Raw genomic sequence first — 24,423 nt, 5'->3', positions numbered from 1 at the left:
GTAGTCTATTGTTGCTATCATAGTTTTTATTAAGTCAGAAAAAAGCTGTTGACAGGTATCCTACAGCCTACGATATAAGTTCTGTAAGCCAATGGAATTGAGTTACTGTATTGGAAATAGAAATTGGAAATGAATATTTATGGACATTCCTTATAACCTAGGTTAAAACCTACAACATAAATAATTGTAGAGAATGACTTTGATGGAATCTGCCTTAAAAAATTTCCTCACAAGTTTCTTCCCTCAGTAAATTTGGATAAGTGTTTCTAGAATACATCGATTTAGAGTAGCCTACCTACATAGTTTTATGAATATTTCAGAAGCTATGTTTCTGGTTGTACTATTTATTTACTGAGAAATAAACAATTTGCACAACGAAATTTGTAAAAAAATCAAATAATCTCCATGATATAGTACTCTACAATTCTCGGTTACCGGCACTTATGAGACTGCATTTCTCAGTTGAGTTATTTATTGAAGTTGTCGAAGGAGTACCACTCATCAAGAAGGCATTGATGTTTTGCACACCATAAACTATGCCACGAGAGCGCAGCACAGTAGTTGGGTCTAGTGGTAGGTTGGGTCAGATGTCAATTGGGTCAGATGGTTTTGTGATGTTTATAATATTGGGGCAAATGGTATATTGGGTCAGATGTCTATTGGGTCAAGTGGTTTCGCTGCTTTTCTCGATTTAAAAATATTGGGTCAAGTGGTAGGTTGGGTCAAATGGGAATTGGGTCAGTTGGTATGCACCCGTAAACAAACTCTACAGAAAAGTTTTCTATCTGATGCTGATGTCATGATTTGGAGATTTGGCAGTAGATGTTGGCTTCATCGACTTCCAGTATGAATATACAATAGGCTTTGTCTATTCTATAACTGGTCTAAGCAGAGAGGCAGGCAAACGCTCATCGCTTCGTCACATCAGCTGATCAGCATCATCAGGTATTGGTAGGGACATTGATATAGAGAATAAGATTAAGAAGAGCGAATTCCGCTATGATGCCACTGCGCTAGTGTAGCTACCAGAAATTTCGGGCAAGAAGTCGGGTATTTGTATTCGCTGTGTAGAAAAAGAGCCTTTTTCAAATGATAATATTTCTTTATTGAAGCATTAAAAAATATTCAAAGTATGGTAGTTTCATGCAGTGCTTATGGATGTACGAATCTGCATGCACCAGATAAAAATATTTCTTTTCATACATAAGTATTTTTATATTTTCATCGGTCATGTTTCATGCAGGCTAAGCCTAGTGCCAAATGATCGTTTCAAGGAATATTGTGCTTAGGTTGATTCATTATCATTATTTGCCAAGTAATAAAATATAAGTTTCGGTAATATTATAATAAATATTTTATTTCCACAGATCCAATATAGGTATCCATATTCCATTCCATTAATTTGTCTTATATTGTAATATTTTGTGAACTATGAAAATATTGTATGCTAAATTTGTATTATAAAAAATATTATTTGCTAAAATTGTCTATAAATTCTTCATCATTGCTATTGTTTTATTTTTCCGTTCTTATAATATGTAGTTATTTACTATCTTATATTAAATATAGGAGTATAGAGTATAGTTAGGTACCTATACTTAAGTTGCAAAACGAATGAGAAACAGTTTCACGGAATATTGTGATAATGGTTAATTTATTATCATTTGCCATCTAATAGAATATACGGTAATATTAACGATCTATAATTTTTGTTTTATTTTCTCCGTTCTTATAATATGTAGTTATTTATTATCTTATATTAAATATAGGAGTATAGAGTATAGTTAGTACCTACACTTAAGTTGCAAAACGAATGGAAACAGTTTCACGAAATATTGTGATAACAGTTAATTTATTATTATTTGCCATCTAATAAAATATACGGTAATATTAGCGTTCTATAATAGATGTTTTATTTTCCATATCCTAAATACATGGTAATAGGAAAATATTGTAAAAATGAGATTCATTTGCTAATAGAATGGATCAAAATCTGTAGTGAGGTAGGTTCACTAAATTAGATGTTTGGTCGAGTTAAAAATAATGTTCAATGAACAAATCATTGTATCATATGGTAATGGAAATGACGAAAAGTTGAAAAAAATTATATTGAAATCCATCAAGTATGTCGAAAGATATAATGCAATGAAAGTCGATGTTTTCCCATATTTATAAGTCTGTCTGGGCGCCTGACTTCTTGCCCGATATTCAATGGCGACGAGAAATGAAGGAGGCATCATGCCACAGAATATATACAGAATGGAAACTTGTAATCAAATGCCTATCTTACCAATGCTTTTTACATGACCCCAATACTAAACACGTCACGTGACCTTGGGAAGTTCCAATCCTGGTCTTCTGATTGACTCGTGGCAGTGAACGAGATCAATTGATCCGGATCATTAAAGTGATCCGAACCTACCATCAATACTATTACAATGCGGCGCTTCCTAACAAGATGGCGTATTTTGGCGTCAGTTTCCGTACTGTATGTATACTGTGATCATGCTTCCAAACGCTTGAAGGTATAGCTTAGTCATCTAACTATATATATCAATGGGTAGGGAAAATACCGCATCACCGATAATCATGCGGTGCCGTAGAGCCAAACTATAATATGTCACAAACATGATCCGAGATGCGAATCTTTTGCTTTCCAATTATCAGAGCATTCCTTGAAAAACAAGTATATTATTTCAATTTAAGAGCAAAAGACTTACTTCCCAACCTACTTCTCACATTTTAAACCTTTCAATCATCTTTTCATCATTTCCATCAAATTTCAGGTTATGTCCACTCTTACAGTTTGACTATACTCAGCTTATGAATTTTTTGGATGTGAAATTTTGATTTTTCGTGATTCCCCATAACCTACAAAAATCACAACAGCAATCTTGATATCTAGCTGTAATTTGTGATACTTATTGAAATAATTTACATACAGTTTCTCATTGTGATATAGTGAAATGTGCTTTGAGTAATAATATTTCAAATGTTCATCGCGCTCAATGAAATTCGTTTGTAATGGCATCTGCATTTCGAAAATTAGGTGAGTTTTTATCATTTACTCATATCCTACAATGCAACTTTATTTTTAACACGTGTAGTGTAAAGATACCTACTAGCATTATTTTGAGGTTATTATGTTTGAGTATTTTAGCAAACAACGATTTAACTCACCAGTTTTAGAGTTAGATCTTCCTATAACTTATTCTAGAAGATTTTATGATTTACCCATGAAGATTTATCAAACGAACGTCTGATTGTTACGATTTATGAAACTTAAGTGTACTTCACCTTGAAGTTGTGATGTAGTTTTTGTCATTCCAATTACAAAAACATGGATTTTCCTATATGATGTCCTAATGTTAAGATGTAATCGAATAAAGCTGATTGCCAAGTTTGAATAGAACAATCACCGACCAGATCTGTATGGATAAATGAAGCTGCTTTTCAATAGTACATTTATATGGCTATTATTATGTGTTGTATTAGCTGCCAGAATGCTTAATGGGACGCATCTAATCTCTTCTTGTTGTGGTGTAATTGACCACCACAAATTTTTCAAAACTTATTGGGTGTTCGGTGTTGACATACTCTTCTATTTTATTTATAAATGTAATATTCTACTGGAAGAAGAGAGACGTTTAGGAGTTCATTTTTTACCATTTTAAGGTAACTAATCACTTGTAAATCTCTCCATCGAAGTAAGTGTAGACAATTTCGAATAAACATTCATAGGTGGGCGTGACTTAATTTTTATGATTTAAGTTACATGCCAAATCAGTAGTGGAGTTCAAAAAATCTGAGATAACAAGTACATTCTCTTTCAGCCAAACTTGAATGCTTTGTCAACCAAATGATAAAGGTTCATGTGCTCCTTGTTTATTTTCAGCTGAACGTATCCAAACCTTACCAGTTATGGCTCAAAACTGTTTATTTTTGAAATGTTTCGAACAAAACGTAATTTTCAATGATGTTAGAGGGAGAATTATATAAAAAATAATTGTCTCAAAACATGCAATATAAATTTTATCATTACCTTATCGACTAAATGTAGTCGTGATCTTGAGAGATCAAGATGGCCGCGTCTGAACAGCAGCAAACTTCTTGTGGTGTGTGTAAAAGTTTCGTAAAAGATGATGATAACGCGATTTTGTGTGATGGAATGTGTAATCACTGGTTTCATATAGGATGTGTGAATTTACTCATTAGCCTACTTTTTATAGTAAAATAGAAGAACTTCATGACGGATTTGTTTGGTACTGTGTTGGTTGCAAGGTTAAGGTTGCTTCCATGCTGAAAAAACATGCCTGTGCAAACGAGAAAAATGTAGTGAATAGTAAAAGTAAGTTAAATAAAAGTATTGAAAATGTAAATCTCAGCTTAATTCTTGACGAGCTCGAACAATTGAGTATAAACTATGTAGCTTTAAATAGTAGGCTAGAATCTGTTGAAAAGAAAAGTGATTTGTGTCAGCATGTAGATTTAACCTGTAGCGACAAAGTTCACGTAAGTGCTGATAATTCGGTAAGTGAAAAAAATATTTTACTAAACATGCATGATTCTCCTCAGGATAAAAGGCCAGCCAAACAAGTTAAACTGTACAGCAGTGCAGTAAAAACTGTAAATTCTAATAAATCAGTGAAAGAACCAACAATTCTTGAAAATAAAAAATCCAGATCAATAAGCACTGTAAATCAAAAAGTGAATAGGACTAAGACTAGATCAACTGATCAATCAAGTACTACCAAATCTAAATTTATTACAGGTAGCTCTAAGGCAGTGCATAACTTAACCACAGTAGGCAGAAAAGATTTTCTGTTTGTCTCTCGGTTTGGACCAAATACTAAAGACTCTGATGTTAAGGAATTTATCAATGAAAAAATACCAGCAGATTATGTCGTTGAAAGGTTGTCATCTAAATTCCCAGTACTCATCATTTAAAATAGGAGTCCCATCCCAGATACTGAGCGAGGTGTATTCGGCTGACTTTTGGCCTAGCAATGTTTTTGTTTCTAAATTTTTTAATAGAATACAAAAACAGACTAGAATGAAAACTTTTGATTCAAGTGATTTAAACTCAAATGGTCAGAGTCCGAGAGATTAACCATGACTCACTCTGACAAATGTATCACTGGTGAAAAACTAAAGACAATCTTTGTAAATGTTCAGTGTCTTAGAACAAAAATTAACTTGGTCTCACTTTTTGTTCATAACATGTGTCCTGACATACTGTGCATTAGTGAACATCATCTAAAAATTCATGAACAGGAATACTTCAATGTAATAGAAAATTTAAAATTTGCTACTGGATTTTTTCGCATAACTCACAGGAATGGAGGAACTGCAATATACCTGAGGGAGAATTTAAGTTTTGATCGTCTGGATCTGAGTACCTTCAGTGCTGAGCTAGATATTGAACTTGCAGGAGTAAAGATTGATGAGTATTCTGTTATTATCGTCTCAGTCTATCGCTCTCCAAATGGCAATATTGAACATTTTTTCAATGCTATGGACAAATGTCTTTCAAGTTTAAGTAATTTGCACTTGCCTATTGTACTTGGTGGTGATTTGAATATCCAGTTAAATGTTAATGACAGTATCTATCACACATTTAGGTGTATTCTCCAAAGTCATGGAATGTACATTACAAATCATGCGCCCACCCGAGGAAATAATTGCTTGGATACTGTTGCTACTTCTCTTGACACTTGGAGCTATAATGTAGTTGTTCAGGACCCTTTGATTGCCGATCACGATGCAGTGGTGATAGATGTTTGGCGGAGCGTGATGAGTGACACCCCCCATACCTTGCCATGGCACAATCTTTATAAAAAATCAGTGAGAAAAATCGATCCTGATAAGTTTCCACTATTGAAGATGGCATTAGCTAATGTGAACTGGACAATGATACTTCCTGGCTGTATGGATAACCCTGAAGAGTTATTTGATACATTTTTCAAAAAATTCACAGAAGTATTTGAGAACATTTTCCCTTCAAGACCACAGAAGCTACAAAGTTGCCAGACTCATAATAAACATAATAAAAGGAAAAATAAGTGATGGTACACACCTAGACTTCAATTGCTCAAGAATATTGTTCTGTCACTAAACTATCAGAGCAGGGCTAGCCTCAATGATGAGGATAAAAAGAAATATAATGAGCAATATCTCAGGGCAAAACGAATATATAGACAAGAAGTAGATCTAGCTAAACGGGAGGCCAACATAAGTACAATTAACGAAGCCTCTAATAAGTGTAAGGCAGCTTGGAACCTGGTCAGGTCCATCACTGGGTCTGCTTGTCAGAGGGTGAGGCCTAAAGTCACTGCCAGCCCCGATGAGTTCAATCATTTTCTCATTCAGCAGGTCGAGAGGATAGTGGAGTCGATTCCAGGGAGAAGTGAAGCAGATGAAGACTTCCACGTGCCAGGAAATCACAACACAGTCTTTGATAGGTGGGACCCCGTAACAGCAGACGATATCATTCTGATGGTAAAGAGTTTCAAAGGTAAAAGTACCCAGGATATATATGGTGTGTCAGTTGACCTATTGAAAGCTATTATTGAGGAGATTGCTCACCCCCTCAGCATTGTCTTGAACTTTTGCCTAGAGGCAGGCTATTTCCCTTCTGCTCTGAAGCTTGCCAGAACTGTACCTGTCTTCAAGAAGGGAGATCCATCAGACATGGGTAGCTACAGGCCCATCTCAATTATTCCAGCTCTGGCAAAGATTTTTGAGGTGTGCATGAAGAAGCAGCTGGTTCTCTACTTTGAAAGAAGAGACCTATTTACAAACGCCCGGCATGGATTCAGGCAGGGAAAGTCAACGGTCACTGCGGTATCACAGCTAGTTGCTGAGATCCTCAACTCTTTTGAGGCGGGTGACTCAGTGTCTCTTGCTCTGGCGGACTTGAGCAAGGCTTTTGAGTGTGTTTCACACGATATTCTCCTCAAGAAACTGGCTGCTTTTGGAGTACGCGGTCCAGTCCTTGCCACCTTCAGAGCCTACCTTTCTGATAGGAGGCAGGTTCTTACCCTTGATGGAGCGAACTCAGGTCCACTACGGGTTCTTCACGGAGTGCCACAAGGTTAAGTGATTGGTCCTGTTCTGTTCCTGGTAATGATGAACTTGGATTTATGGGCAACATCCTCATGTTTGCTGACGATGCCACTATTTTCGCAAGGGGTAGAGCACCAGATTTGTCCAAGAGGTTGGCAGCAGATATTTTTGAGCAGGCGAAGCAGTGGTTCACCAGCAACGAGCTGATGCTTAATGAAAGCAAAACCCAGGAGACAACATGCACTCTTGTTCGGGAGCAGCTTGACGATCTCACAGAAGTGAAGCTACTGGGTTTTACACTGGATGCTAAACTTGGCTGGAGTAGCCACATTGATAACATCTGTTCGAAACTAGCCAGAGTGATGTACCTACTGAGACGTCTGAAGCCATTCATCTCCAGGAAGCATCTGGTGGAGGTGTATTTTGCTATGTTTCATAGCCATATCAACTATGGACTTCAGTTATGGGGGCACACTCCAGGCTGTAAAGATGTACTGCTCCAGCAGAAGAAGGCTCTAAGGATCCTAGATTCGGCGGGATACTTGGACCACTGCCGACCCATCTTTATCAAGCTGAGAATACTCACGGTATACAATCAATATATCTGGCTCTCCCTGTTGCACGCAAGGGATAATTTCCACTTGCTCACAAGAAGAGAATACAGACACTCCTACAACACCAGAGGAAAAGCGAAAATAGACATCCCTTTCTGCAGGCTGAGTAAGAAGAAGGATTGTTTCCCAATACTAGCCCTGAGGATTTACAACGCCTTATCTGACAGTGTGAAGAACTTGGACGACAGGAGCTTCAGAACAAAAATAAAAAACTGGTTGATAGAGTCTCCATTCTATTCAGTGGAGGAATACTTTGAGGCCACTAGACACATCAGCTAACGTCAAGTGATAATTAATGTAATGCATACAGGCAAGGCCATCTTGAAAAAGTTTAAATATTACTATTCTTAAATGTTTTTTATATGTTTGACTAAGTTTATAAACGTAAATAAGTGTTTATTACGGACATAGTTTTATGTCAAGTCAGGCCCACTTTCTGACACAGTCTATCCAGTTATCTGGTCATGACTAAGGAGAGAAGTATGAAGTAGTTCATTTAGCTTAATTATGTTTACCTAACGGTTTTAAGCCATCTTTTCAACTTAGAAATCATTCTGATCGATTGCTCCCTCCATAATGCGCCACACTACAATGCTTCGACCACATAAATCGATGGAATAAGACAAGCAGGCGATATCGCCTGTTAAAAAAGGTGAATATGGGGTTTGTCCCGACAGTTTTGAGCTCAATATTCTGCTATTGAGTAGGCTAGAAGGCTACACCAAGACAAGCGCTCAAGTACCCATGGAGGATGCATTAATAATATTTATCCTGGTTTTAAGTTTTTCTGTAATTTTTTCGAATCGTTCTTGTTGGTTAGGTAGCGGAGCAGTGTTTAATGCTATGAAAATAAACAAATTTGGGCCATAACTGGTCAACTATTGTTTGTTCGTTTGTCAGGCACATTGTATTATGTATGAATTTAGGTCTGCATAGTTTTGTACCTGAACAATAAATTTAATAATATTATTTACCTTAACTATCCTCCTTGTTTAATTCTCCTGGATTCACTACTTATTTTTATTGATGTTAAATGTATAATAATCTGCTTGCTTTAATCTATATTTCATTAATATATATGTTCAGCGGTTATAGTCTATTAAATCATCATAGCATGTTATCACACATGTAACATCCGACCAATTCTGATATTGTTCAAATATCATGTTTGTCACCTCAATTAATTTTTATTCATGTAACTGAATTATAAATTTTTCATTCATCATCATTTCAAATTCCTTCTTTTCTAGGATTTAAGTATGGATTTTTGGAGAGGCTGTAGGTCTAAACCTACATCCCATTGCAAACCTACATCGAAAGGTGGGATCATATTTTAAAGCTCTCACTTCTATTGATTCATTAAAATATCTATACTTTCACTAAATCCTAATATACTTATAATTCTTAATATTAGTAAAAATATTTGAAAATAATTGCGAACCCGTTTTCAGTATGGATTATCGCTATTTCTGTTTGGAGGTTGACCTTTATCCATTTCATTTTCAGACTCTAGTGACCCCAAATGGAAAACACCATAAAATGTGATGACTCTCTATGTAATAATCGTGTATTCATTGACGATCAACAAGATTATGAAATTGAAAGTATTCAAATACATTATCTGTGTGACCCTTACTTTTGCATTTCCTTCATGTACAACACAAATCAGTATTGTTTCGTAGCTATTTTATTAGTGTGTTCTATATTTGTTTTATTCTGGTTTTGATGTATTATAATTGATACTTTTTTACTAAAAGAAAAGGATTAATTACTTGATAGCCTAACCTTAATTTTTGCAAGTTTCTACACTGTCACTAACGACCTCTGAAATGCTCAGTTACTAATACCAACAGATTTCAATGAAATTGATTATAGTGCGGTAAATAACATGTATTGTATAACATGTATTGAAGCTCCCCCCCCCCTGAGACAATAACAAGTGAAGCAATTGTAAATAAGTCTACTGAAGAATTTATATCTGCTCCATTTCATGTGAATGTCATTAATGTAAAAATAATTTGCCCATTCATGTAAATAAAAATAATTTGCATCAACATTTTTTGTAGAAATTTAATTTTCTGGAGATTTTTTAATGCTTTTTGAATGATTATTGTAAATAGAAACCAGCTTGTATAACATGTATTTTTAACGATTTAAGACAATTAAAAACCAGCATTCAACTGAATCACTATCCTGTGAACAATAAGATTTTTCCTAATTTTGAAATATTCTCATCAAATCGACTATTGAAAGAATTTATGGATTTTGAATTACGATGGCAAAGAAATAAGATCAGAACAACAATATTTATTAGTCAGCTCAAAAACTGTACGTTGTACAATACAGGTACTGTATATATTTTATAATTATTGTAGTTGACAAATTATCCACCTGAAGCGCTGTATATCCACGTTCCCAAATCGTGTGCAACATTTCTTTGGTTTTAAAATAATGATATCTTAACATTCAAAATTAATCACATGTTATTCATATTCAAAAAGAAATTAAAAATACGCATTGTGATTGAAATTATTACCTCAGTATTAATGTTTTAAAAATTTGATGGAAGTTCAACTTTAATGGTTCATTGAATGATGTAATAATGCCCAGTTTCTAGAACTCTTGTCAAATCATTCAATGAACCATTAATGTTGAAGTTACTTCTAATTGCTAAATTACTCTGTTAATTTCAAATTATTACTGCGGTAATTTCTAGCATCAACATAATTTTTAATGTCTTATTGAATTATATTTGATCAATTTTGATTGTTAAAAATTGATAAAATATATTAATTGTTATAAAACTGTTGAAATGTTGAAATGGACATTTTGAGTTTATCCTGGCTGAGCTACGAAAACATGGACATATGGACATGGTGTTGAGTTTGTATTCAATGGCGAACAAATCCAAAAACAGTAGGCCTACAGTTATCAAGCTGAAATTTCTTTCAAAATATGATTCTTTTGTCATTGTAATTCGAAATTAATCATATTTTACAGTTTTAATTCGGCTTTGAATACCGATTTGAGTTATAGATTAATTGAAGAAGTATGTTTGACTGAAAGTTTGCCTTTCATGCTTAACTTCAGTGCTGTACTGTTTATAACAAAACGGCCCTAGAAAATCAGCTGTTAATTTAATGTTTTTAAATGACTTTCAAACAGCCCATTAGCTTAACGCTGGTTACACACTGGGCAATTTCTGCCGCGGAGAAAAAAAGTCATGCTTACACATTCAGCGGCAAAAATACCGCCAAACATCGAGCGCCAAAATTACCGTCACGTATGATCAGTAGCCAAAATAATTCTTGTAGTTCTTTATCGCAAATGTGTTGTGACTTCTCTGTTTCATGAGTGTTCAGTTAATTGTATTTTGCACATTTTTAAAAGTATATATTATCATAGAGAAACAATAGCATAAGTAGATATTCCATGGTATAGGGCGTTTATGTCGCAACTTTTACTGTTATCTCAAGCCGATTACTGTTGATTATTGTCGAATTTTGCTGTTTTGTTGGGGTGAGAGTGTATGAACGGCACAATATGAGAGACTACCAGTGTCACACAGCTTCACGGGAAAGAATTACATGAACTATCGGCTTGAGATAACAGTAAAAGTTGCGACATAAACGCCCTATACCATGGGATATCTACTTATGCTATTGTTTCTCTATGATATTATTAAGTGTTTAACTCAAAATGGAAAGGCAACAACTTATAGCACTTTTGTTGTCATCGAAATCCCCCTAATCTCCATACACACTTCCTTCCACGTATTCCTTGTTGCATCTCGATCCTTAAATATGTCAAGGGTTTTGTCCCACAAAACTGGCCTCTGTTCTACAAGTGATATTAACAAACAACTCATTGTCTATTAACTCACTCATTTTCACATTCGTCAACCACAAACACTTGAAACAATAAATAAATGTTATAAACAACTCACAAACTTTACAACAAGACACAAATTTAAAGGCTGATTTCCAAAGACCTCTGACTTGGAGCAACTGGGAAAGACGACTGATCAGCGGCGACGGTAGACAACTGCCAAATGTGTAAAAACGCCCATTTGGTCACGTACGCCACTGCGTAGTCAAGAGCAAAAACCCGCCAGCCGCAGTGGCAGTGGACGGCTGCACAGCTGCCACCAACGGCATTATGGCCGCGCGGCGTTTCTGCCGCCCAGTGTGTAAGCTTCCATTCATGTCTATAGACTACTGCTCGAACGGCGGCGACGGCGAAATTACCGCCACGGCAGAAACCGTCCAATGTGTAACCGGCATAATAGAGGAATTTGTTATAGAAACAAATTGATGAACATTAACTTCAAAGTAGGCTATATCTATAGTTAGTAAGCATCCTAAATAAAAAGCGGTACTAACCTTAAATCGTAATGCAAAATTTCTATGCTCTATAATAATTATAAAATTTATAATATTTGATAAATATTTAAACATTCAAATTGATTACGTATGACATTAAAAATAGGAATTGTTAGGTACGGTCTGTAGGTTTGAAAGTATAAACTCACATTTTATGATATACATTTATTTCAGTATTCAGTAAATAATCAGTATGCACTTTACAGCAATCCATAACATCCAAGATGCAACAGTCCCTGACCAAACGCGCCCAAAAACAAGCATAGGCTGGCAGTGCAGCCAACCTCATAATAGTAGTTGTAATATAATTATAATGGATAATATAATAAGTAAATCGATACAAATACAATGAATATATATGACAGGAATGAACAACATTAATTAGCAATTTCAATGTGATCCATCAAAGTGGTGCGTATTATATAAAATCAATGCTCAGCACAATACACTAATTACCTATCTATAATCAGGTCCACGTTATAATGGCAGTGTACCATTGACAATACTGTTGCTGTCCTTTTCTTTCATACAACAAAACAGATAGCGCTATCTCTCTCTCTATATTTGCAATGTTGTCCGTTTTCCACAATATTTTTTTTTTACTTTTGACAGTGACTGTACAAAAGTAAACAAACAATTTTCATCCCCCATTTTTTTCTTCATTCTATCAAAATGGGGTACTTGAGTACACAAGTCGTATAATTGATTTAAAATGTATTTTTGAAACAATGAAATAATTTGTAGACATTACCGTATGAGAAAACCAAATTAAAATACCTGAAATAACATTTTAAAAGTTGATAACTAACCATCCTAGACTTTATCCACGCTTCAGTTAGCCTACACGTATAGGTTAGACCTACTCGTACCGGTATAAAATGATATTGAAAGGTTATTTCAGAATTATATCCATTGAAATTACTTATTTTGAATAGGATTTCTATTTTTCTATTATTTTAAAAAGAAATTGGAATAGAATACCTGCCAAATAACTTAATTTCTGTTGTTTTGAAATTCAGATTGTTGCATCACAGCTTTTTAAATTAGCCGCCATTTCAGGTTTGTATAAAAATAAAAATCTAATCTCAGTTATGAAAGCAAATTTTTGAATCAAATTATGAAAAATTTATTTTCTCCATTAATTTGACATCAAATTAATTATTTTATCAAGGAAATGATAATTATTATTAGATCAAATTTAATGGGATGAATTGAGTAACAGCTGTGTTGTACACTCAGTGGAAAATGGAGAGACTTGGCAACGTTTTTCTCCTATCTTTCTTCACTGCCATTATAACGTGGACCTCACTATAGGAATTAGGTACGTCAACATAATAATGCTGTGGAGATTGGATAGAGCTTAACTTGAATGTCCATTAAGTTTAACCGGGAATAAGTCTTCGTAAAAATAAATACCCTTCTAAACCAGGGACCCCCTGGGATTGATGTTGGATTGATCTTTGAAATCCGCAACTTGTAATTATACAGAGTCGGTGATAATTTATTATGGAAACAGCTAAATATTCCGTTAACAAGAATAATTTGACAGTAGGTTTCATGGGAATCTTATTCGAATTAAAAATCTACTTTTCTATCACTTCAAAACTATTGTTCGTCATCTTGGATCCGTTATATGAATCCAACTTCATTTAGAATCCAACTTCATTTTTTTCAAATGGGAACGTGGTCATGTGATACATGATTTCGATACAGAATTTCAAGAAAAAATTAATGGCGAACCCCGCACTTCGATATCTTATTAAGCCGATTCAATGATCCTCATATTCAAAGATACTAATAAATCATACATCATAAATCAAAATGAAATGAATGAGTACCTACATTAAAAAACAAGTGTTATCGAACACTAATAGTAACTCCTACTTCAAATTTAACACTTTGAATAAAAACATTTATCTGACGTATTTTAATGTATTCATTTATTCCATTACGGTATGAATAATTAGTATCTTTAAATATGAATGTAACCTTCCTATTTGAAAAAAGTTCAATTCAATGTGGCGGAGCCAAGATGGCGGACAAAATTTTTAAGCCACAGAAAAATATTTTTTAAATTTGAATAGAATACCCATTGAAGCCCACTGTCAAATTATATTTGGAAAAGGAATATTAAGCTGTTTTCATAATTTTCACCAACCCTGTAGGCTATATGTGAATCCATATTGAACTTTATAGGTTTCTCCGTATAGGTAAATGATTCAGAATCAAAATTCAAATTCCCTAAATCAATAATACCAACGTCATAGCAACTGCCATCACAAGTTGTATTATTAATATTACGCATATGTTAGACACTCAATAGACAGGCTGACACATGTTAACGGAAGCGAGTTAATTTAAAAGTTGTAAATTGTATATTAATCAGCTGAAATAATGTGTCAGCGCATTAAGAACAGTCTGTGTGATAACTACCAAATAGCATCAGCTTTTTCAAATAGATGGAACAATAATTGTTATTTCTATAATTGTTATAGAAATAGCATGCAATTGATTCCAACTAAATGCTAAATTACAACACATTTTTTTCTCATACACTTTCAATGTTAGTTTTATATCCTGAAAAAGGACGAAGGATTGAGTCAATTTTGTTGTTCAACGAACTTGTCCTGTAAAAAGGTTCGAAGAGTAAGTGTTCAAAATTTGAAGCTGATCAATTCTTCCAGAAGTTATTGTAGAACATACAGACCTACAGACGGACAACGACTTTAGCCTTGAGTCTAAAGTAAGAACTCGCTAATAACGCTCGTTCAGCTATTGTAGCTTCCACTTTCCACTGGTAGCTCAGTGTCAAAATAGATACATCAATGAAGATTATAGGCTACATGTAATTTTGACAAAATTATACATTTTTCTTTTGACAATTTTTGTAGATCTCAAGTAAATTTGATAAAATAACACTTGATTTTCAGCATGGAACTATAAAACACCCATCCTAGAGGGTTGATAATGCCATCTATTTTTGTTGATAGATATTTTTGATATTTTTAGTTAATTCTATTCTATTTTTAGTAAACCGTTGCGGAGCACGTGTTACACCAGCTTTTAATTCAGTATTCTTTAAAATGTGTATGAGTTGTTAAGTAATAATATTTCACTTCTATCATCAACCTTTTAAACCGTTGGTAATAGTAAACTTTTCGTTCATATTTCTCTTCGAAAAACTGTAAATCGAATGTGAACATAATCAGGTTGAAAGTATTTGAATTTCTGAATATAAGTTTTGGGACGGTTGTATTTGCCCAATAAAATTTAAAGCAATGGTGAGAAATTTGGGACGCTTTATTACATCTAACTCGTGCTTCAAGGACTCTTAAACAACCGGCCATTACATTTCCCAATTTGCTCTCTATAGCCATCTTCATCGCATTACTATAAGATTACTTAATTCCTCCTTTATCAGGATTAGATTTTCATTCCTCTTGGATGAAAGATAAATTCTTTCCTCTTCTATTCTCATATTATAATCCAAAAAGAATAATATCCTGTAGTACTGGATAAGAGGAATTAGATTCACACTAATGTGTACAGTTTTTCACTCATGAAAGGTTGAAAGGACAATTCACAAGATAATCCAATAGTTTCCAATAATTCAATAGATAAACCAATAATTATCGATTGTAATACCATATTGCAGTAATCCATGGCTTTCAATAAACTTGAAATAATATGGTGTGTGCCTAACGTTCATGGTTTTGGGTTCTGTTCGTGTGTAATCTGAGTACATTTATAATCATTTCTCATCACCCCTCATTCGAGAATAAATTTGGTGTTGGTTTGTATAGAATTTTCCAGTTGCCCATATTTTATGTTTACAACCAGGCTTCTCAATTGATGAATCTTCCAGTCACAGTATGATCAATAATTCGTTTCTAACCCATTAGTATTTTATACGGATTGAAACTATTATCTTTTTGATATCATCAGCGTGTTTATGTCTTTGCTCATTCCTATGATCATGTATTACAATTCTATTGTTATGATTTAATTGTTAATCTTGTTTGTTTTGTTATTTCATCGTACATTTTTAGGTTTTCGACTCGGTGGCTATGAAGGTATAGCCTGTCAGATTCATCAAATAATTGAAAATGAGGATGGAGAAGGTATCAATTTGAAATGTAATTCCTACAAACAGAGCAAGCTTCAAAAAATATGCTTCTATTTTGTATGCATCCTATTTTTCGGTGTGCCACTCCTACTCTTCCGTTGGTATCCACCTTTGGAAGTCTATGTATTTTGGCAAAAATGTTTTCTCGATGATGCGGAAATCGTTCTGATCAAGGTACATCTTTTTTCTTATTACATAGATTACACACTTGATAAATTATCCGCTACAAATGATAAATAATTACAAAAGAGAATAATTTTGGCTTAAATATAAAAAATAAGCAAGAATAGAACTAATTTATGGAACAACCGTATACAAAAGAACAAAGACTTACAAAATAATGATAAAATAAGAAACCGAAAACAGTGCACTAGTACGAGCACAATGACTACCACAATTATATATTTATCAAATTATAACAACAATGTGAAAAAAGAAGAACAAAATATAAATATATCCTACAAACTATCAAATTAGTGTCAGTTAAATTAGCTCAACCTTTATGATGTGCTTTTGAATGCTGAAAATCTTATTGTTTACGTTGCAGGCTGATATACATGAAGTGTATCAGTTCAAGTCAGCTACACAGTCTCAAACTGACGTGGATCAGTTGCTTCATAGTTGCATAAACCATCAAGAGGCTATGTTTATTGATGTTTGTAGAAGGGAAGGTTAGAAGTAGAAGGGAAGGTTAAGGGGTTAAGTTTCTGCTTTTAAATGGCAATATGCTGTTATTATACGAAATGTTTTGATACGCTATCATTCAAATATATGATACTGCATCCACTGGACTTCCCGAGAGTAAAGGGAACTTGACGAACTGAGATCTCGACTGAGACGCTCCCACCCAGCTGACTCGTGATAAACTGAGAACGTGATGCAGTGAATGTCATCCACTTTTGATGTTCCTCCAAGTACTACACGGGCCTTGATTTACTATAAAATTGAATGTTGTATCATTATCGATTACAGTTTAATCGCAATATTTATCAGCTGCGTTTATTGAAGCAAAATCTATCAGCATTCATATTAGACTTGCCCAAAACTGTTTGCTCGCCTACAGAGAAACATTTATCATTCAGGATTCAACTTTGTTATTTTATTATAAACAAAGTAAACATACAGTTTTAACGTGTGATCTATGTACACAGGAATCTGGTATGAAAGCGGCAAAACGAAAGATATCTACGGTTATGTTTGACGATGAAGACCAACCATTGAGATTCTTTAGTTACAAGCTCCAGAAATTTGTTTGGTGTCATGTCAGCAGACAATTCAAGCTGCTGAGGGGTTTGGCTGATGGAGTTACAACTCTTTCCAACCTTATTGCAGCACCTGATGGAATATCTCATCAGGAGAGGGAAAAAAGGTGAGAAAAAGTTATTTATATCGAAGAAAATGGTGAAGGAATGGGATTTTGTGGTAAATCCTTGAAAACTATACCGTTGACCTACTGAGAGTTTTTTGCAAAACTAATGACAGCTACTGTGAACGTTTATTTGTACCAGTTTGAATGAGAATCATACGAAATTTAAGATAAGCTGTGTTCAGGGTTTGAGAGGTTCCACTAGGCTAAGGTATACTGCACGTTTTGCTTTCATTGGTAGCTGATATTTTTGTTGGAAACATCTATGTGCTATATAAATGAGTTTTTCAGCTAATACTTGTGAAGGAGCAAACCCCTTCATATTCGAAATACATTCCTAGCTACTTAACTGTGTCTGAGTCTTTGATTTTCTTGTAGGTACATGGGTTGTTTGTTTTAAAACATTCGTATTCGTGACTAATTACTCTATTGTTTGGATCTATGGTATTTATGTTCAATTTTGGGTTATGGAATACTATAGTTTTAGTTTTTGCACTTTTCATATGGATATAATTGTTATGAAAATATCGTGTAATTATATTTATATTTCTATGTATTTCTTCGGTTGCAACTGATGAGTTTTTATGTGTAGATAAGATTATAGTATCATCTGCATAGTTATAGACCTCTTCGAAATCACAGTTTTTCAGATCACTGATATACAGATTGAAGAGCAAAGGTGATAGTGGTGAGCCTTGAATGACCCCAAAAGATTGAGATTTTGGAGTACTATTGCTCTTCCCAATTTGAGCAACTGTTTCACTGTTACTAAAATAACTCTTGAATATTTCCAAATCCATCCCACTTACTCCCATTATATTCAATTTCTTAAGGAGTATTTCATGTTGAATCGTATCGAATGCTTTGCTAAGGTCCAATAGTACCGCCAAGGTCAATCTTCTTCTATCTATATTCTTATTGAATGAATATGACACTTTCTCCCTCCAGTAGTTGGGTTGTGGACTCACCAGCAACAAAACCATATTGGATTCTATCTAGTAGGTTATTCTGTATCGAGTATTTCATAAGATCATCATGAATGATGAGTCCAAATATTTTCATTAGTATTAAGATTGCACCCATTGGTCTGTAATTTTTAATATATTTTTTGTACATTCGTATGAATAGGTTTGAGCAGTGTTGTTTTCATTTTGGATAGAATTTTCCCTGTTTCAGATATTATGTTGTATAGGTGAAGGAGAATTCTTTTCAGGTATTTTATATGTTTTTGTTTGATATTATCAATTCATTCTGGAATTTATGTGGTTTATGCATGAAGACGTTATATGAACAGCATACATTTATTCTCTGGTTGGCTCTATTATTCCATTTTGTAGACCAGCTGTATACAATATATAAAGATAGTTTTCTGATTGTTAATTGATGTTTATCTCCATGATATCAATATTCGTATCTCCCATGATTATACGACTTTTTTTGTTATTCACAAGTCCAGTTTGCAGCCAATTCTGTATTTGCTCATTGAATTGGTTAATACTTTTTGAAGGTGGCCTGTAGAGTACTGCAATCAAATAATCTTTTTGTTCATTGAAAATTCAAAGGAGGGACTCACTAGCAGGAAAATCGTAATCTATTATTTTGATATTAAATTCTTTCTTATAATATATTAGTATGCCTCCGCCAGCACTTATCTGCAGTAGCTTAAATGATTATGATTTGGATTATCATATGACTCTATTTCGTTCTCTTTTAAATTGGTCTCAATGAGGATAAATGATTTTATTCTTATCTAATGTGTTCCCCATGACTGCTAATATTGTGTCCCAATGGTTTTTTATGCTTCTAATATTAATCATGATACATTCAAATGTATTTTCTTCTATTATAGTATTTTTAAATCTTGAATATTATTGTACGTTTTAGTTCGTATTATTGTTCTATGTTAAATAAATGATCCATAATTTATTAGTAGGATGGTAGTAATTTTAATTTTGTAAATTATTATGTACTTGAATTATTCTGGTAATTTAAAGTGAATTTTGATTGATTTATGGTCTTTGTGCGTTTTGTGAGCTCTGTTTTATCCTTTATTTTATTTATTTTTTATTGTGTTTTATGTCTTGAAGATGGTGACGGTATGATAATTCGTTTTCTAAGTTAATGGAGTGCTCTCCATTAATTTCTTACCTGTAGGCCTGCCGTATCGTTATTGATAAGGAAGTTTTGTCTCTATTGCATTTATCCCTATTAATAGTAATAGTAATAATAGTGCATAATATCTGCAGTTGGATTGATGGGGAAAAAAGTGACTGCAAACCAAGTCAACTGGGTGCTTCAAGAAACACGATCTACTTGATGCTGAAGGCAGTGATGTGCAACACTGTATCAACACTGTATCAATAGTTAGGGCATTCCTAAACATAGCAGCACAATAATTCATTAAAGTCTTGTTATAGACCAATGTTAATGAAAAGCTCACATATCAATGTGATGAAAAATGTAAATAATAATAATAATAATCCACAATATTAGTTTTTGAAATAGAAATACTTTTAATTCAATTATACGATGTGTTATAACAGCATTGCCCATTTTATATGAGGCCTAGATGAAAAACCCTTTAATTTGAGGAGTTTATCCCTCAGTCTTGAGAATATTGATGAAAAATATACATTTTCATGAATATTGGTATACGATTTATTATGTGTTATAACAGCATTGCCCATTTTATATGAGGCCTAGATGAAAAACCCTTAATTTGAGGAGTTTATCCCTCAGTCTTGAGAATATTGATGAAAAATATACATTTTCATGAATATTGGTATACGATTTATTATGTGTTATAACAGCATTGCCCATTTTATATGAGGCCTAGATGAAAAACCCTTTAATTTGAGGAGTTTATCCCTCAGTCTTGAGAATATTGATGAAAAATATACATTTTCATGAATATTGGTATACGATTTATTATGTGTTATAACAGCATTGCCCATTTTATATGAGGCCTAGATGAAAAACCCTTTAATTTGAGGAGTTTATCCCTCAGTCTTGAGAATATTGATGAAAAATATACATTTTCATGAATATTGGTATACGATTTATTATGTGTTATAACAGCATTGCCCATTTTGTATGAGGCCTAGATGAAAAAAACCTTTAATTTGAGGAGTTTATCCCTCAGTCTTGAGAATATTGATGAAAAATATACATTTTCATGAATATTGGTATACGATTTATTATGTGTTATAACAGCATTGCCCATTTTGTATGAGCCTAGATGAAAAAAACCTTTAATTTGAGGAGTTTATCCCTCAGTCTTGAGAATATTGATGAAAAATATACATTTTCATGAATATTGGTATACGATTTATTATGTGTTATAACAGCATTGCCCATTTTGTATGAGGCCTAGATGAAAAAAACCTTCAATTTGAGGAGTTTATCTTTTAGTCCTCAGAATATTGATGAAAAATATACATTTTCATGAATATGAATTGATACGATTTATTATGTGTTATAACAGCATTGCCCATTTTGTATGAGGCCTAGATGAAAAAAACCTTCAATTTGAGGAGTTTATCTTTTAGTCCTCAGAATATTGATGAAAAAATACATTTTCATGAATATGAATTGATACGATTTATTATGTGTTATAACAGCATTGCCCATTTTGTATGAGGCCTAGATGAAAAAAACCTTCAATTTGAGGAGTTTATCTTTTAGTCCTCAGAATATTGATGAAAAATATACATTTTCATGAATATGAATTGATACGATTTATTATGTGTTATAACAGCATTGCCCATTTTGTATGAGGCCTAGATGAAAAAAACCTTCAATTTGAGGAGTTTATCTTTTAGTCCTCAGAATATTGATGAAAAATATACATTTTCATGAATATGAATTGATACGATTTATTATGTGTTATAACAGCATTGCCCATTTTGTATGAGGCCTAGATGAAAAAAACCTTCAATTTGAGGAGTTTATCTTTTAGTCCTCAGAATATTGATGAAAAATATACATTTTCATGAATATGGGTCGTATTTTGTCAATTTGCCCCACAGATGTTCTGTTGAGAACCTGGACTCATATATTGATGGATTGAAAAATTAGGATTTTACAATTATAACCCATTTGTCATCATGTGCATTAGAATATTTTTTTATCAGTTATCCGAAATGGGACATTATGCTTATTGTTTAGTATTTCAAAAAGATAATCATTAAATCACTGAAATGTTTAGTATTTGGAGTTGTTGCTTAGCCTTTGAGACGAGCGGATCGATTTTGTGGGAGTGAAGTTATCTAATCAGTGTTTTCGTTTCTACTACAAACAGCGATCTATGACTTGCTAGGCTATTTTTCTGTGCGGCCGTGCGTTTTAAATTCAGTTTTTATTTTCCAAGATTGACTGTTTTCTACCGATAATTATTTATAATTAATTTCCGAAATTATTTAACTAAGTTAAGTGTATTTCTACAAGAATCATCCATCAAAATGACGAGCACTTGTATTACTTGCAACCAAATTATTGGGCGCTCATCGAAATCAAAAATTTCCTGCTCTGGCTGCCGATCCATACATCATGGAGAGTGTGTGGGACTCAAGGATGCCGATATTGATGTCCTGCAAGGCAAATTTTGGAACTGTCGGAGCTGTACTGACGACTTGCGTCGGCAAAGAGCACAATCGGATTCGACGCCTGTCAAGCAGACACCTGCCCCGGCGACCGAAACTGCCATGGAAGTTGGAAATCGTGCGCATGGTGATCCAGTTACATTTGGTCAAATGAATGAGCTTCTGAAGAATTTAAGTGAAAACTTATACAAGAAACTAAGTTCTGACATTGCTGCATGTAGGGCCCTTATGGAATCCACCAAGCAACAGTTAAGTGAGCAACAGAAACAAATAGCGAACTTAACTCTAGAAAATCAAAATCTCAAAGCCAGACTGCGTGAAACCGAGCTAAACCAAGACGAACTTGAGCAGTACGGTAGAAAGAATTCTGTAGAAATTTTTGGTGTTCCGGACTTTGAAAACGAGAACGTTACTGATCGTGTTATTGATATCGGAAGGGCGCTTAACGTTACGTTGGACCCTAACGCAATCGTCGCTTGTCACCGGCTTCCGAGGAGAAAAAATCAATCCACTTCTACAATACATGTGCGTTTTGTGCGGCGTGGAGATGCGGACGCTTTACTGACGAACAGGCGTGCAACGAAGCACTTTTCGACGCGTAACATCGGCCTAAACGTAGAGGGTGAAAATGAAAATCCAATCTACCTCAACTTATCCCTAACAGCAAAGAGAAGGCAACTGTTGGCTAAAGCGAAATCTCTTCTGGGTGATAAGGGAGGACGCCGTGTGTGGGCTGATCGTGCCGGTAGGATAAAACTAAAAAGCGAAGATGGCACCGAGATCAGAGTTTTGAGAGATAACGAGGACTTGGCGATTTTAGAGGCAAGGAGTGAGTAAAAGACTGAAACTTATCATAGAAAGGAAAAGAAAATACAAAAAAATCGATTGAACTTTTCTCTTTAAATGTTAGGATAGTTAAAATATAAGAATACAGAATAATATTAGTTTAACGTTCGAATATGATGTGTAATGTTCTTGGGGAAAAATAAGAATGTTCGAGAGCATAAACGTGTAAGAAATGATTAATTATCTTTCACAAAATATGAAAAGAGTATTTTTCTACTTTGAAACTTTTGGTAACTGTCAGGTAAAACACTTTTATTTTCTTATCAACTGGTAGGCCTACGGTAGTAACTGCTCTGAATACAGAGAATTATTTTTGACAATTTTTATATTGTCTTCCTGATATTGATAAAGTGGGGTTTCAGGTGGAGTTGTTGGAATATCGCAAAGATTGTGATATAGATTAAATAACAGTTTGCTTTTAGGATGGACTTGGCAAAGTCGAAATACTGAATGACAGTCGAATGATAATGAAAATGAGATAAAGTAATAATGCAATGTTTTATCGCTCTCTTATGCGTTGTCTTTTCTTTCAGCGTTTCTTCCGGAATTCGAATGTTATTATTATATTTTCTCATGTTATCCTTATTATTTTGTTATAAAAATATTAATCTATCTAGGTTCTCTAATTGAATACTGAATTTTCTTATTATTTTTTATTTGTATTAAGTTGGTCTCAATTTACTCAAGTTATCTGACTGAAAAGTTTCTTATCATTTTCATTATAAGAATTCAATATCTTTATCTGGATTCTCTAATTAAACACTCTAAGTTTTTCATAGGAATTTGGAAATGTATATATATGCAACTCATATTGATAAGGAATTTTTACGGTTACAATACTGCGGAGATAGCACGGCCGCACCTGATGTGACCGTTAATAAGTTTATTATTGTTTTTTTTTTCTTAATTATCTTTTATTTTTAACGTTGAAGGTTTCCATAAAAACTTTTCTCTTATAAACCAGTTGAACGTTTTCCATACATTTTTCACATATTTTCTCTAGCGTCAATTCTCTTTTTAAATAAAACAGATCAGCTAATATTTCATATTTTCCGTTTCATTCAGGAAAAAAGGGTTTTAATTTATAATCTTTCATCTTCATACATTTTCCCTTTAAAATCAGATTATTAAATCATCTCCTTAAAAACACATAAGTAACATTGGCTCAATAGATACATTTCTCACTTGCATGATAAAAAATAATCACTCAAATATAGAAGGAATTGGATTAAAAATTGGAAACTGAAAAAAAAATGGTTTTGTTTAATGATTTCGGAGGATTGATTGAGGATGGCTGCTACGACACAATAGAATATGATGATGTGTTGGATTTTCGTCCGTCACTGAAATTGAACAACATTTGTAAAACTTCATTCAACATCCTACATATGAATATACGTAGTATGAAAAAAAATTTCGATGA

The 24,423-nt window shown here is 33.7% G+C and overlaps 1 protein-coding gene across 1 annotated transcript in view; it reads left to right on the top strand.

The window, feature by feature from the left end:
• Positions 1-2,567: 2,567 nt before the first annotated feature.
• The window catches only part of LOC111045301 (polyamine-transporting ATPase 13A2), a 144,538-nt gene continuing 122,682 nt past the window's right edge, over positions 2,568-24,423 (top strand). Inside the window, exons 1-4 of the mRNA XM_039442055.1 lie at positions 2,568-3,049; positions 8,930-8,999; positions 16,111-16,361; positions 17,339-17,556. Coding sequence (XP_039297989.1) covers positions 8,939-8,999; positions 16,111-16,361; positions 17,339-17,556 — 530 coding nt within the window. The 5' untranslated portion in view covers positions 2,568-3,049; positions 8,930-8,938. The remainder of the gene's footprint in view (positions 3,050-8,929; positions 9,000-16,110; positions 16,362-17,338; positions 17,557-24,423) is intronic.

This window comes from Nilaparvata lugens, chromosome X (genome assembly GCF_014356525.2).
Source record: "Nilaparvata lugens isolate BPH chromosome X, ASM1435652v1, whole genome shotgun sequence".
Lineage (NCBI taxonomy): Eukaryota > Metazoa > Arthropoda > Insecta > Hemiptera > Delphacidae > Nilaparvata > Nilaparvata lugens.
Note: the sequence above shows the minus strand (reverse complement) of the source record. Positions and strands in the feature narration are given on the sequence as shown.